General features: G+C 39.3%; 1 protein-coding gene across 1 annotated transcript in view; it reads right to left on the reverse strand.

Moving 5' to 3' along the window:
* Positions 1 to 16,057, reverse strand: part of ache (acetylcholinesterase) — a 33,153-nt gene that overhangs the window by 13,386 nt on the left and 3,710 nt on the right. The window contains exons 2-5 of the mRNA XM_022217923.2: positions 1,867 to 2,373; positions 1,260 to 1,483; positions 898 to 1,158; positions 253 to 475 (exon numbers count right to left, since the gene is read on the reverse strand). Coding sequence (XP_022073615.1) covers positions 253 to 475; positions 898 to 1,158; positions 1,260 to 1,483; positions 1,867 to 2,299 — 1,141 coding nt within the window. The 5' untranslated portion in view covers positions 2,300 to 2,373. The remainder of the gene's footprint in view (positions 1 to 252; positions 476 to 897; positions 1,159 to 1,259; positions 1,484 to 1,866; positions 2,374 to 16,057) is intronic.

Genomic DNA, 16,057 nt, shown 5'->3' on the forward strand with positions numbered 1-16,057 from the left:
AGCACGCAATATACTGAACATTCATCCTAAACCATGCATCACTACACATGTAAAGCAATGGGACTGAGCTTTCACCTAGTGACCTAAGGTGCAATGTGTGGTTCACTTTACATAAGCTGTTTGTCATTTTCTTTTGCACAGAAGCTCACAGATTCTATTCTTGTTTTGTTAGTATAGAGCTTTTTCTTGAACAGAATTTTGCAGTAATCTTTCTGTCCATGTCATTGTTTTTTAAAGCTATGTGAACTTCACCTTCCAGGAAGTCCTCTCTGGAGATTAGACTCTCATTGTCCTTGCTGAAGCCTGGGGCTCCGTACAGCAAAAAATAGGAGCCCTCATCCTGGTTGACTCCAAGGAGGATTTGAGTATCTTTAAAGTTGCCTGAGCTGAGCATTGCCTCTGGTGTGTCGGGTAGAACCTCGCCATCCACAACAGGCACAAATGAAAATCGGAAGAGAGCTGACCATGGCAGAACCTGCGCAGAACACAATCACAAACCCATATGTACTGAATTATTCTGAGTAAACTGGATTCTAGTTCTGTGAAATTAGATTTCCACAATTAATTTACACTAAATCCAAATGGTATAATTTTTTCTTCTTTATTCCTACAGATGCTCATGAAAATAAATATTGTTGCATGCAGTCTGCAAACAACTGGGAAATATTACTTGGTTATAATATTTGTGGCATGCTACATCTAACATACTATGTTTCTATATTAGACTATTTTGGAAAATGCTGCCAATGGGTGAATTAGACTCATCAGTGCTTGATGTTTATATGATCTTTGCATCAATGTGATAAAGTTTCTTGAAAATTTAGGAATATTTGCTTCTGAAATTCCCTGGGTGGCATAGTCAAGAATGAAATAAACTTCGGATGGAGTCTGCATTACCTGCCATTCCTGGTCAATTAATTCTTGTGGAGTTTTGCTGCGCAAACAGTCTACAAGCTCAGTATCGTTGCCTCCATTACACCCAACCAGCTTTCCCAGCAGCGTCGCACGTCTACGGGCCTCAGCAGGGCTGACTGAGGCCCAGGGAGAATTGGGGACCCCACTCTGGAGGATGGCCCTTGTGAAAATAGGCCGACTGTCTGGAGACAATAGATGAAATCCTACCGAAGCACCACCAGCACTTTCACCAAATATAGTCACCTGTTACAAAGATAAAAGAGTTTAAATAGGCATAAGGACCAAAACTGGTTATGTAAATGTCTGTATGGAAGAGCATTTGTAACTAGCCACAATAAACAAACCTGTTTGGGGTTTCCACCAAAGAAATGGATGTTGTCTTGGACCCACTGTAGTGCCATCCTCTGGTCCAGCAGACCCACATTGCCAGGAGCTTCAGAGGACCCATGCAGAGCCAGAAATCCAAAGGCACCAATCCGGTAGTTCATTGAAACCACAATAACTGTCTCACTGTGAGCTAGATAACGACCATCATATACGTCCAGAGAAGAAGAACCACTGTAGAACCCTGAAGGTACAGAATATCCAGATAAAAAGAATCTACATTATCACTTTTTTTTTTGCAATGTTTCATTACATATAATTCAAAAATACAGATTTGAATGATGAAGTCTGCAATATTAAATGAGCCATTTATATTGCAGTATCTTTAAATTTTACCACACTCTTTAAATACCGCCAGTACCAGGGATACTGTACTGAGTTGCATTATTTCAATATTCTGTACATTTATTTCATGACCTAAAATTTGGAGTTGCTCAATCGTTCACCAAGATAATGAACATTCTAATTTTTCATACAAGGAAGAAACTATTCCTACATAAATGTCCCTACTAAAAAATAAACCATGTCTAACCTATTTACATCGTAATGTAAGTTGTGACTAAGTACCTCCACCGTAGATCCACACCATGACGGTAAGATTGTGGGGTCTGGGTGAGGAAGGCACCCAAACATTGAGGTACAAACAGTCCTCACTCATTTCTCTATTAGGATTCCACATTTCAATGCCCGGGAAACCAGGATATGATGTGTCCACAAACTGGTAGCAGGCACTGTGGTAGTCGTTAGCATCATACACCCCAGTCCATGGACGCTTGGGCTCAGCAGGACGAAAACGCCTCCTCCCTACCGGTGGCTCAGCGAAGGGGATGCCCATGAAAGCGGTGACATAGCTCCGGTCTGGAACTGGCAGGCGAATGCCTCGAACTCGACCAGTACGAGTCTGAACAATGAAGTCAGCCTCAGCCTGGGAAAAGCAAGTGGGGATGAGGAGAGACAGAAGGAAGATTGAGGAGAGTAGATGAAGAACTGAGGGCTCCATGATCTAGGCGAAGAGAGTCTGTGTGGCTGGAACTGTGGTTGTAATTCCCTCTCCAATCAGGGTCTGCTCTGCTTCTGCAGGGAGAGAGAGAGAGAGAAAGAGAGAGAGAGAGAGCGAGAGAGAGAGAGAGAGTAATGTAATTACGATAAAGGAGAGTGATAGAAAACAGACCGAAAGAGGGAGGGAGAAATCAGATGAGGAAAGGAATGAGAAGAAAAGGGAAGTAGGAAGTCTGGAAGTATCATCAATGTAGACACAGAGATTTGATATTTAAGTGAAGCGATCCTTATTGTATTAATGACTCACAGAAAACCTCTGGGTCATTTGTAAACCAACACTTGAAGGGCATGGCTTTAGGTTTTGGGTTCTAGTGGGTTTTGTTAGGTAACATCATATGTGCTTTCCTGTTCTGCATGTCTACCACGGTTCATTGTTTGTGTCTTCCTTGTCTATACACTTCCATGTCCTTGTTTAGTTAGTCCTTGTTGTATGTTGAAGTTTTGTACTTTTGTGTATGGTGCTTATACTTCCCTTTCTCTTTTTGATTATCTGCCCCAGCGTCAATAGTTTCACCTTTGTAAAAATCTGTACTTATATAGCATCTGTTTCCTTAATGGTTCACCCAATCACACATACACATTCACAGAGCTTCCATGGTTCCAAGGTGCCTGCCAGGTGCCATTGGGAGTAACTTGGGGTTCAGCATGTCGGGGATTGAACCACCAACCTTACAATCAGAGGACAACCTTAGCCACAGCCATCACGTCTTTCTTTCTCATTAGTTCTCTGGATATACACATTCCTACGTCTTTCCATGTCAGCTACCGGTTTCTCTGCTTATCTACCGTGTTCACCTGCCCGTTAGCCCTGTTCAGTCCCCTGTGTCTTTGTGTTTTGGATTATGTGTCTCTTTCTTTAGCTATGAGCTTTCCTGGATCACCTGATACCTCTTGTTTGCACCCCGACCTTCATTTATTAGAGACTCTGTTTGCTATCACAACTTGCCTGCCATGTGTGTCGGCACTTGGGTCCATGTCTAATCCCTTGTGACAGTATGTATAAATAATTTCATAACAGAAGGAATTAGAAAGAGTGGATCAAAAGTATTTTACCTTCCAGAAGATTTTGTGTGAAAAATCTCTGGTATGTTATACAGAATTATTCTAAGTTGATCAGCTAAAGTAAATGCATGCTTTTTAGGAGAAGAAGTTATTTGGAGTGAAATGAGCATCCTGAGTATGATCACACATTTAGAAATACTACTTGGGTGTCACTATTGCAAAAATTCTCATGTGTATTAATGAAACAGTACTGTGAATGCTGAAGTATTTATTCCCGAGTTTCCACAGTGTTTAAAAAAAAAGGATATTTTATTTTTCCATGTAGGCACTGAAAGCCCTTCACTACTGAGCTACAAAGGCTGAGACAGGTGTGTGGTCACGAGGGGCGCTATAAAAAGGCATGAGAGTACAACCCTAGTAAATGCCACACTGTTTGATGGATTAAAGTGGCATTTGGCACATACCAGATATGTACGTCCAAATAGTCAGAAACTCAATATCTCTTCATAAAAATAAATTTGGTGATGCTGGGAGAAGAATAGGACAAGACATTTTTATTTCCTTAATGTGAGAACAGGAAATACACAGCATAACAGTGACAAACTGTGTCTTGAATAGAATGTGGGATATTATATTTTGTAGACAAAATTAAACAACAATGTAAAGCAAAAAGAAAAGATGATTGTTCATTTTTTTCCAGTTGCACATAATTGGATGCGATTGTCTTTTTGAAGGCTTTGAACATATTCCAATAATACCTCCTCTTGATAAGGTGTCCACATTTGGTTGTAGCACAACAAATGCAGCTGCTGCTGCTTCTGAGAGGTGCAGACTGTGGTACTGATGGCAGAATGATGATTCAGCATTATGTCTTCTGATTAGGCCTTTGACCTGCTCTAAAATTAATTAGTCTGCAGATTATTTCTTCAAATGAACTGATCATTCTTTTAGTCAATACGATGTCAGAAAATAAATAAAAAATGCTCAGTGAAAACTGGTCCTTATTGATGTTCCCCAAGTCCCTAATTCAATGGATAAACTTCACATTCAGATCCACCTTTTCTTGTGCTCAATAAGTAGTCAAGGAAAAATATGCACGCCATCTCATGTTTTGCAGTTCAGGCTATATGTTGTTTTGTATAGGAAATTACTAATGGTAATTTTCATAAATCTGTGTTTTTAAAATAGTGAAAGTCATAAATGTGTGTGTCTTATTTAAGACAAGTTAGATCAGCCAAAATGGCAACAGCACCAACAGATCCTGACATCATTTTTTGATCTGACACTTAACTAAGATGTAATGCATGTACATTTGAAAGACAACATTAAAGGTCCATATTGCTTATAAGCACTTTAATACCATGGCTGGAGGATATAAGCCCCCAACTACTCCTTCCTCAGCCACTGGCATTTTAGCTGATCTTTCATCTCAAAAGCAGTTGATTACTTTCGGCAATTATATTATTTTAGGCCATTTTAATTCAAATAGGTGGAGTCCTTCCTCCGATCATTTCAAAGTAATAATCTTTAATCTTTCTGTACGTACCCTACCAGACTTAACTGTATAAAGAGTAGCTGAATTCTCATGATATAAGTTTGTGTCGTAGTGTGGACATGGTTTATTCTATTAAAAAAATCTCGTCAGTGTTGTATTTGATAAACAAAAAAATTTTCACAATGCCTAAAAAACTAAGAAAGAAGATGATATGAATATGATAATCTCTACTACAAATCTGGAAAGAAACAGGGTAAAACTATCTTGGAATTTGTTTGCACAATATAAGGATGTGAATAAAGCAGTGTGCTACAGTGTCTCTTGCTCTCTCTAGCTGCATTCTGTTTGAATATGTGCAAAGAATTCTATCTTGGAATTTGAATTGGTGAGAATTTGAATTTGAAGTATCATGTTTCCAAACTGGTGACTAAATTTAGACAAAAAACAAACAAAAACACATCAGTGGTCTCTTTTAGGGCAACACGCTGGAGCACTGTTGCCTCACAGCTCGAATCTGGGCCTGGGGTTTTTCTGTGTGGAGTTTGCATGTTCTCCTTGTGCCTGTGTGGGTTTTCTCCAGGTTTTCCAGCTTCCTCTCACAGTCCAAAAAATGCTGAGGTTAATTGGATATTCTAAATTGTCCATAGGTGTGAATGTGAGTGTGTTTGGTTGTCTGTCTCTCTTTGTGGCCCTGTGATAGACTGGTGACCTGTTCAGGTGAACCCTGTCTTCGCCCTCAGTCAGCTGGGATAGGCTCCAGCACCCCATGAAAATCAATCATAAAGAAGTCCTTCGTACAAAAAAATAATAAAGAAAGAAATAAAGCAACTACAACTTAGAGACCATGGTAAAGATAATGCACTGGAGGCTAAGTATTAGAATGGCTGACTTGGAATGACACTGAACTTTCCTGCATCAGACCCCATGCCCATTCTGACATAAAATCCATCAACCCTATCATTTCAATTCAATATTATTTATATAGCACCAATTCACAATATTTTTCATCTTATAGCACTTCTTATAGTAAAAACTTTATACATTTTAAACACAGAACTTTTTAGATAGGCCATTGGAAGTGCCTTGTTTAGGTGAAGGTAGTGAGGGACTTAAAGAAGTATGTATTTTTAACAACAAAGCCCAATCCACAAGAGCAAATGCAGGCTGCAGCCTAACAGGGGTGACAAGAGGCACCAGCAGCCACAGACTACCAAGCATTATACGGAACAATTTTTCTATTGTACTGATGCAGACGAACATAAATATAACAGTTATATGGCAGCAAAAAAAACATCTGCTATGTAAAGACATAGTTGAGTAATACTGTCTTTAGCAAAGAATGAAGTCACCCTCTTGTGTGTTTTGTAATCTGAGCTGCTGGTCTATGTATTGCCCATGTGTGCATGTTACTGCATGAAAGAAAACCCCTCTTGCACTATCGGTGTTCATAAGCAGGCTGAGAGCGACCTCCAACACCAAATTACAACAAAAACAATAAATGCAGTGTTATTCTTTGACCTGAAACCCCCCCCCAAAAAAGTATTTTATTTACCTTATTTACTAAATTTGTGGTCACATATTTTTTCAGCTCAGTTAGGGAGTCTCTCCTGATGTTTTGCTTTTGCTGCTCTCTGCTGCCTCTCCTTGCCCTGTGCCTGTTCATTCTGGTCTGTGTGTGTCTTTCTCTACACATGGGTCCAATCTGGTCTGTATGTATCTGTGCCACATGAACAAAAGACATGAGTGCAGCAAAGAAGACACTGGTGAGGTGAGGATGACGTTACTCATGGTGACGACAACTTGTACAATGTATGCTCTGTAAACTATGCCATTTTGCACTCTGCAATTTATATCTACCTTGATATATTCTTGTATCTACCTCATTGCACCAACTTTTCACTCGTATTTATTTATATATTTATCCCTATTTCGTCACGTCATTGTTGTGTGTGTGTGTGTGTGTGTGTGTGTGTGTGTGTGCGTATGTGTGAGTGTGTGTGTGTGTAAGGGACAGAGAAGGTGACATCACTAAAATAGATTCATTATTAGAACTGAGAGTGTTCAGAATGAGCAGTAGTATCTCCCACCCCCACCTTTACATATCCATTGCCCATGTGTTCCGTCCATTGGACACATACTCTAGCTTCAAATATGGCCGTGACTGTGATATCTGGTAAATCTCAACACATCTCTCTCTCTCTCTCTCTCTCTCTCGCACACACACACACAGACACAGCTGTCCCCTATCCCTTACAGCACCTCAAAGCCAATCATGTCGCTCTGACAACCATACGTCGCAAAACGTAAACAGCAGTTTCCAAACTAACAGGCGGAAGACAACTGTCTCCAGGCATCGATGCATATTTATAAGCAAACACACATAAGGTATGAAGCTGTGGCTGTCACACTGCAGCAGACAAAAACAAGGAATTTTACTTCTGGCTCAGCAGAGCTGTCATATGGTAAACAATATATTGTCGCATCAGTATACTAGCCCATTGACTTTTCACACATCTTATTTTGCATATTTAATTTTAAATGAGTAATAATGATATCATAAGAAGAACAATGTTTCTCTAAACCTACCATCAATAAAACCTAATTACAAAATAAAAGCAAGCCTTTGTATGCAGTTTTTAAAAAAAAAGTATCAAAAATCAAACACTGGCAAACTAAATTGTGGTCAGCTGTCTCCTGTTTTCTTTAATAAGCTGTAAGATGCATCTATAATGTGAATCCACAAGTGCCACTTCTAAAGAATTGGACATAGCTTAGAAAGACATTCTTCAGTGTCCATAAGGTTCCACAATTCACACTGTATGTCACACAAAGTAAGCCATAAAATCCAAGATGTTAATTTTCTTGACATCTTTATAATTAAAACTGCGGTGAGGTATAGATGAGAATAAGATCATAAAACCATTTCTAAAGCTTTCAGCGTTTCTTAGATCATTGTGGCTTCAACTGTTGTCAAATCGAGGAACTTTGGAATCACTGAGACTGCTCCTGAAGATGGCAGTTTGCTTAAAGTCGATAGCAGAGCAACAAAGTGATTGGTAGGGTGGTTGTTTGTATTTTAACAAATTTATCTTTGATTCTGATTCTGCTTTTTGATTCCAGTTCTGAACATTTCTTTTTAAAAATTGAATCAACCGAAAGTCAACATGTTCAACTCTTTTCCAAGTCACTACAGATGTTGCCACCGCTGGAAAAATGGAGGCCATACATGCAAAAAAGGTTTCACTACTTACATTTCTAAGTTATCCACATCCATGTCTTTCATCTGGTCTGTGTAAACACTGCCTGCAGTTCAGCACCGTTCACCTGAAGCTTTGAAGTTTAGTCACTTGACTGGTTGTTTCTGAATCAATAATGGCTTCTCAGTTGTACAGTTTTTGTTTGTTAAGGAATGTAGTTACAACAGACATTTGGGCAAATCTGTAAATAAGATATAAAATTAAATTGATTAAATATTACAATGTTCAGTGTATATATGGTTGTTTTTTTTAAAACAAAGTAACATCTGATTAGTTTCAGGATTGTCAAAAATCTGACACCCCTTCCTGCTTTTACAGTTTCTTGAATGGGGTCATTTAAAAACAACAAAATATGCCTTTAAATTATACTGGTGCCTCAGGTGACATTATTTTTCAAGCAATTATTTCCAAACAGATGCTCTGGTCCCTATATTTATTTCCGAGTCTTATTAAACAGCTGTGATAGTTCACATGCCATTCAGCACTCTGCCTAGGTGGTTTCTGCGTGCTCGACCCAGACAGAGCAATTTTCTCCTGACTATTTTCATTTTCTGGCACAGACAACCAACGTAATGTAACATTGATAAGGTAGACAAAGTTGCATAAATTCTCAGGGGGCAACTCTGATAATGGGGCCACACATACAAATGCTACAACCTTTTGTTGTAGCGTCATCTTTTATGAGAACTGAAAAACAGGGAAGCGCCTCATGGTCTGGAAGAGAGAAGGAAGGGGGAGCAAATGCAAGGATGGAAGACGGAAGGAGGTTTTGTATGGGGAGTCGCAATTATTAATAGCAGTGACAGCTGCATGGCAGGAAAAACAGGGAGGAGGTAGAAGAGAGGAGGGCTGGTGAGGCTGCAGGGAAATAGAGGATAAGGACATTGGAAGAGCAGATGAGAGGATAGGATGAAACTAGTGAGGAGTCAGTGGGTTCAGGGAATAATGAGGTCTGAGAGTTTGTTCATTCTCTGTATGTACAACATTTTTTTTAAAACTTTGTTTAGAGTACCTTGATGTTATGGCCCAGAATAACAGATTCTAAAAGCTGAACTCAAATAATATCAAATAACTGGCCATAGATCCTCAACCCTATTCCTTTAGAACTACAGGGTGGTTTGTTGGGAGAGAGAAGATCATTTATGCAGAAGTTTTAAGATGTGAAGAAGCAGATGCTGGTAGATTGTTGACATCTGATGCTGCAATTGCTGTATTAATGTGTTAGTTGGTGTGAACAGTAGGTGCCTAATGTGTTCATTCACCTAGAATCTAATCTGACATAGCCACCAGACTATTGCCACATTTGAGTTTTTATTTAGACTTTTTACATTTGTTTCCTAAACTCAACAGTTGAAATGTTGTATTTGATATGAAGTTCTTCATTTTAGATTGCATAGTCCTATTTACGGTTTCTGGAGTTATATGGTGGCATTTTTTCTTGATAAATAACCGGATATTCAACATTGAAGTCAAAGTGACCTATTTCTACATGACACGATGTCTGACTGATGATACCAGTAAGGCTTCACATCCCAATGTTTGAAAGGGGATGGTAATACACCCCCTGTCAAAAGTTTTGAGACACTTTCTCATTCAAATAAATTAGAATCTGTCTCAACACTTTTGACAGGGGGTGTATGTAAATGTTACTAGGTACAGCCTACTAACATTGCCATTGCACATTTTACCCCAAAGTAACTAGGGTGCTCATTCAAACACCAAGATGACAGTTTCAGATGCTGTCAGATTATATCGGAAATATGTAGTGATTTTGGACTGAAATTGATGAGTAACTATAATTCTGTCATCTTAATTTTTGACAAAATAAATTATTCCCAAAAAATAATTCACTTTTTTTAAAAATACACACGTGTGTCAGCGCTACTTTATCTTGTGATAACCTCTTAAGCTAATGCTTGAGAAAAGAGGAGAGAAAAACAATACAAACAAAATGCAAGATGGGAAGAGGTGGACTTCCATTGGGTGAGAAAATAAGAAAGGAGGGCATAGGGAGACACTGAGTGGAAAGGCCTGGACCTGGGTGGGGAGAAAGTGTGTCACTTCTCAAATTAGACTGAGGAATTTGTGTATGAAGTTCACAGGAGGATTGATTTCGCTGGGGGTGGGTACAAGTCATGTGTCTCTCAGATTAAAATACTGGAGAAGGAAGTCTGCATTGGTGGAAGGAAATGGTTTCCTGAAAATATAGATATTTGGCCAAAGAACAATTTTGCGACGGTTGTCTCATCAGTCATTGTTGACACCATATCAAGAGCACCGGGAAGTATGAGACCCTCAACAATTGTATGTGGTGTCTTGCATTTGGCAATTCTGTATACGACTTTGTATGACGCTATTTGGTGCTGTTGCTGTTCACTGATGAAGCTTTTACCGTGCGATGTTCCTGCTGACAGTATTCAAGATTTCTCTGAAGGCGAAGCGAAGTGGCTTCTTGACATGACTGGGATGTACTGTCTCTATGTATCTTCTTAATTTGTTTGGTCTCATACTGTTTGCTGCGAGAGTTTCTGACGCAAAACACATGACAACACACCACTCTTGCCTTAGGGGTTGCTCTGGGGGTTCAGGTCATATGGGTTCTGTAAAGTGACTTGAGACAATCTCAACAGTAACTGGTGCCATACCAATAAAATTGAATTGAATTGAATTGAACCCGGATGAACACCTTAGCTCTGTTGTGTTCCCTGGGCTTTTTATGAGCAGTTTTCGTGGTGTGTCAGGGTGCATTGTCCTGCTGAAGGTGGCAACTGGCATCAAGGATTGCTGTTGCCAGGGGGTTGCTTGACCTGCAATGTTTAGGTGGGTGGTACATGTCAAACATCCACTGAATGTCAGGACTCAAGGTTTCCCAGCAGAACATTGCATTATAACAAGATGATCAGTGTTATTCACTTCACCTGTCAGTGGTCAGAATGCCGTGGCTGATCGGTGCAGCTGACAATGAGGTGAGAGGGGGTTGCTACAGGTCCATTATGAAAAATGAGGGGGCTCATCGCTTTCATGTTTGTCAGACGAACAGTTCTCTCATCATTTAATCAGCATTAAGTTTTCTTTTTTTAAGTGTTTTGTTGCAACTGCAGAGGGTTTGATTTGTCCCTCAAAGTTCCATTGTGGTTCTGTGTGTTTCTCATTGTGACTCCATGAACTTTAAGTTCTTAAAATCTAAAAGGGAACTTTGTTGATGTTTTTAAAAACTGAAAGAACTGACCTGAGTAAAATAAAGACAAAGAAATAAAACAAGTGCAAACTGTAATCCTGAATTTTATATTTAATTACACCATATAGATATAATTAAATGTACAAAAGTGCAGCAACAATACTCCAGCAGTTCCAGCAGTACTGAAGTGCTTTTCATGTTCCTTTTCTGCTGGGAAAGTACCAGTCTAGCACCCAGACAAAAAATTAATGTTTTATCATTTCATATTTTAATGATGTATAGAAGTATTGCCTGTTAATTGCTCATTATTATTATATATAACTATACATACATGCAGCTGTTCAATGCTGCCGGAGGAAATCTGCACAACTTAAAATGTTCTTTACATTGGCATGTACAGCTTTTGGACTGTGATTAGAGCAAAGATATTTCTTCAGTTTTTTCCTTTTTTCCGTCCTTCTATATATATTTTTTTTAACCCAATGTGTCAATAAACAGGTCATGTTAACAACTGCCCTTGTACCTTTAATGTAAAAGAAAAAAATAATCTAAAGGCATTTTACTCACGTCAAACTAAGCTACAAGTTTTTAAAGAATGTTTTACAAAGTTCAAGTACAAGTTCAACATTATCCATAAAAATGCAATTATCCATGCCTTAATTCAAAATCTGATGTTTAAAAAAATTACAGGGTAATTTAACAGGGCTGCACAGTGGCGTAGTGGTTAGCACTTTAGCAAGAAGCAAAAAGATCCCCGGTTCAAATCGCGGCCTGGGCCTGGGATCTTTCTGCATGGAGTTTGCATGTTCTCCCTGTACATGTGTGGGTTTTCTCCGGGCACTCCGGCTTCCTCCCAACGTCCAAAAATATGCTGAGGTTAATTGGTTACTCTAAATTGCCCGTAGGTGTGAATGTGAGTGTGATTGTCTGTCTGCCCCTGCGACAGACTGGCGATCTGTCCAGGGTGTCCGCTGCCTTCACCCGAGTCAGCTGGGATAGGCTCCAGCACCCCCCGCGACCCTAGTGAGGATAAAGTGGTGTATAGAGAATGGATGTATGGACATATTGTTAACATAGCACTTCTATCTACAGTTCTTCTGTACAATGCCAAACACAGCTAACTGCAGTAATAAATAAGGCTCACCTAAAAAATATGTTATCTAAATGGAAAGAAAAAGCAAGCCCATCCCATTTATGGCAAAATTTCACCATTCGCCACGTAAATTCTGGGTCATTGGGGTGTCCTCCATACTGAGCTGAGTAGATTACTTCAGTGAAGGAAAAATGAGTGTTGCCTTGCCTCACAGCATCTTCTCAATCAAGAATCCCTTGTCAGCCATTACTCTTTCTCTGAGTTAAAGTAAGTGAGAGAGATCTGTGGTTTCTGAGTTATCGTTGTGTCTAAGATGCATGCTGTGTACAGTTTGAATACAAATGTGATAATCCCACACAAAGAAACAAGGAAAATTTATGAGTGAAGATTTTTGCAAAGAGGTAGGTGCTTCTTCCCGTTTACTGTGCCTTGGACCAGTACACAAATCTTGAAACAGAGGGATGAACTCATTCTAACTGTTAAGATCCCCTCTGAGCCAAATCTTGTGTTATAATGAAAGTACTTATCTGCATTACAAAACTTGATAATCAGTGTGCAATCCTCCTTAACGTCCGCTGCTAGATTTCAGTTTCTGTTCACAAAACTTGCTGCTCCAACTCTGAAATTCTCTGGGTGGCACCTTCCAGTTAACCTTAAGGGGAGCAAAGAATGTATACTTTGAGGTATCACTCATCCATCAATCCATACTCACTCACCCTTCATTGTTGGGTGCCGTTTGCTCTTAAGCTTGTCAGTGATTCTTGACTTTTCTTATGAGGTGAAGCCCAGAGCAATTAAGCAATTACATTAAGTTTATAATGTCATGTCTGATGCCACAGAGATGCTATATACACACTTTGCATGCCAAAATCACTGCACACCTTTTTCATGAACCTTTCTCTACACATCATACACAAAATCTATTAGGCAGTAAAATTTAACGTCCACAATAATAAAACTGCGATGAACATAGACCCTTACAGTTCAAAGACTGACATTCACCAGTGATAAATGAAATCCAAGTTTTTTCCTCACAAGACATTAACAGCAGCTTTCATCCAGCTTTTACCAGTATTCTCTCAAAGTTTGTATAATACTGCAGCATTACACAGTAGTAGGATCCACAAGTGTCTCCAACGAGTGAGAGAAAGAGCTTTGAACATTTCATGTTTCATTTATTAGGCTCAACTATAAATTATCTTGACATGGAAATAAGGCTAGTCAGGGATCCAACAGTATTATGGACTTTCTTTACCTCAGCCAGGTGAGCTGGTCACACAGGGTCGAAGTTTTTCAGCTGCAGTTAAATATTTTGTTACATCGCAGAGGTCCTGAGGTTATTGGATTGATGAAGCCAGCGATGTTCCGTGCCCCATGTCTTAAAAGGTCTTAAGCTTAGTGTCCAGACCTGTGGCAAAAACTATAATGAGTTCCTAGAACATTTTTCTAAAGTAAAATTAATTTTAGGTATCTGCTGTTTTTAAATATGGTATTTATTTTATTTATTCTGTTTTAACTGACAGATATGTTTCTCTAGCAGACAGACAACCATGATGCCTTGATGTCATCACTTCTCTGAGTATTAGTTACATAATCCTTATTAATTAAGTAGCATGGTTGGGAATGGCAGGATTCCTGCGATCATATGCTGATATTATATAACATAATAATTTATCATATAATATGTACTGTATATCAGTTCCAAATATGCGTTATCTGTTTCCTTGGCTACTAACAAAGGGTACCGATCCACCCTGAAAAAAACTTAGAATTTCTTCCCGAGGAAATGCACACACAAGCAGTGCTGAACTTATACAGAAGCACTCTGAACGAGTCTGACATAGAAAAACATCATTACATAATATAAGATTCCGAGCAGGGCTTAGAATCGCAGAGACTAGACAAAAAGCTTACAGCTAACAAAAAAGGGCTACAAAAAAGTCTGTAATAACCCACCATCAAGGCTGGGAAGCTCTCAGTGTTTCATTAACTTGTGTCATGAACTGAACTGAAACCTTCTGTCCATAAATGGTCCTGGACCTTGTTTTCAGGAAACCCCAAAGGATTAATGCTGTCTCTATCAGTGTCAGGTTACACAGGGGAAAGATTCTCAAGGTGCCTGGCAGTGCAGGCTCTTTCTGTTGCATCAAAACATCTTTAACAAGGGTTCCTAAATTATGCATTTAAGTAAAATTTAGGGATATACCGCATTTTCTGTTCAAAGTCAAGTATCAAGTCAATTTACTGCAACTCTGTCTGTTTCTATGGTAACTAATGGCTTGCAGTTCCTCTAAATGACATGACAGATTAAGCTGCTACCATTAACTTGCCATGATGTCATCACCATCAGACGGAAAGACGCCGTTTGCCCCATTCTCCTCTCCCCTCATGAAGCACTGTTTATACTTTTGAATTTATGTTAAGATTTATTGTTATCTTAACGTGATGCACTGTAGTCAACCACAACATTAAAAACAAGGGCAGGGTAAGTGAATTGACATTGATCATCATTGTAAAATGCAATGTTCTTCTGGGAAAACTTAGGTCCTGACAGTTTTATTGACATTACTTTGACATGTACCATCCACTTAAACACTGTTCCAGACCAAGCACACCCCCTCATGGCTACAGTACTCCCTGATGGCAGCGACCCTCCCCAGTAGGACACTGCGCCCTGCCACACTTCAACACAACAAAGAGGCCAAGGTGTTAGCTTGGTCCCCAAACACTCCAGATCCCAATGATGGAGCATCCATGGAATATGATGGAATAAGGCCACAACTCCACCCAGAGGACCTAAAGGATGTATTGCCAACTCCCAGCGAAAGATACCACAAGGTAACCTCAGAGGTCATGTGTCCATGCTCGACAGTTAAGAGTTATTTTGCTGGCAGAAGGAAAGCCTATACAGCATTAGCTTTTAAAGTCGTGGCTGATCTATCATGGTGTCTTATTTACAAAAATTGACAACAATCAAAGTCAAAGGGTATGTGAATAGACGCACCTCAAAGTTAGATCCCTTAGGGTGCTCAAAGTGCAGACATTGAACTTCACGAGACTGTCCCTAATCAGTGTAAAAAATTTCCCGACCTCTGAGTTCTACGGTCTGCCAGAAACACTAGATATATACTGTATGCTTTATAACCTGTCAGTTTCCTATTTTAGGCAACTTACTAAAATGGAAAATTACTCTTGCCAAGTAACTGTACATTTAAAAAAAAATACATTCAATTAGATTAAGAAATTGCTCCAATGAGTTCACAAATGTTTGGAATGGACTCGGAGGCAGCAACCTAAATGTGTCTTCAATCGAATTTTCGCCATCACTCAATTGTATTAAATATCCTTCAGCAATAATTTGATGTGAATGATTTCAATATTTTTACACAGAGAATGGCGTTTCTGTAACAGAAGCAGAAATTTAAAATACTTTTATGATTCAAAGGCTTTTTGGCTCCAGATGATGGCAGAATATCAGTGTGAAGAATCAACCAATACCGCATATAGTCCTTTTTTTTCTGTCCACTCCTACATGAAACTCTTCACTGTTTGCTGTCCTGACACTTAAACCACCCACAGGCTGTACAGGTTAAAAGTCAACATGCATACGAAGCACTGTCCCTGCAGGAGTCCAACGTACTGTGGAAATGATCAAATGTAAAACCGATATTTAT

Source organism: Acanthochromis polyacanthus, chromosome 23, assembly GCF_021347895.1.
Source record: "Acanthochromis polyacanthus isolate Apoly-LR-REF ecotype Palm Island chromosome 23, KAUST_Apoly_ChrSc, whole genome shotgun sequence".
In the NCBI taxonomy this organism is placed as follows: Eukaryota; Metazoa; Chordata; class Actinopteri; family Pomacentridae; genus Acanthochromis; species Acanthochromis polyacanthus.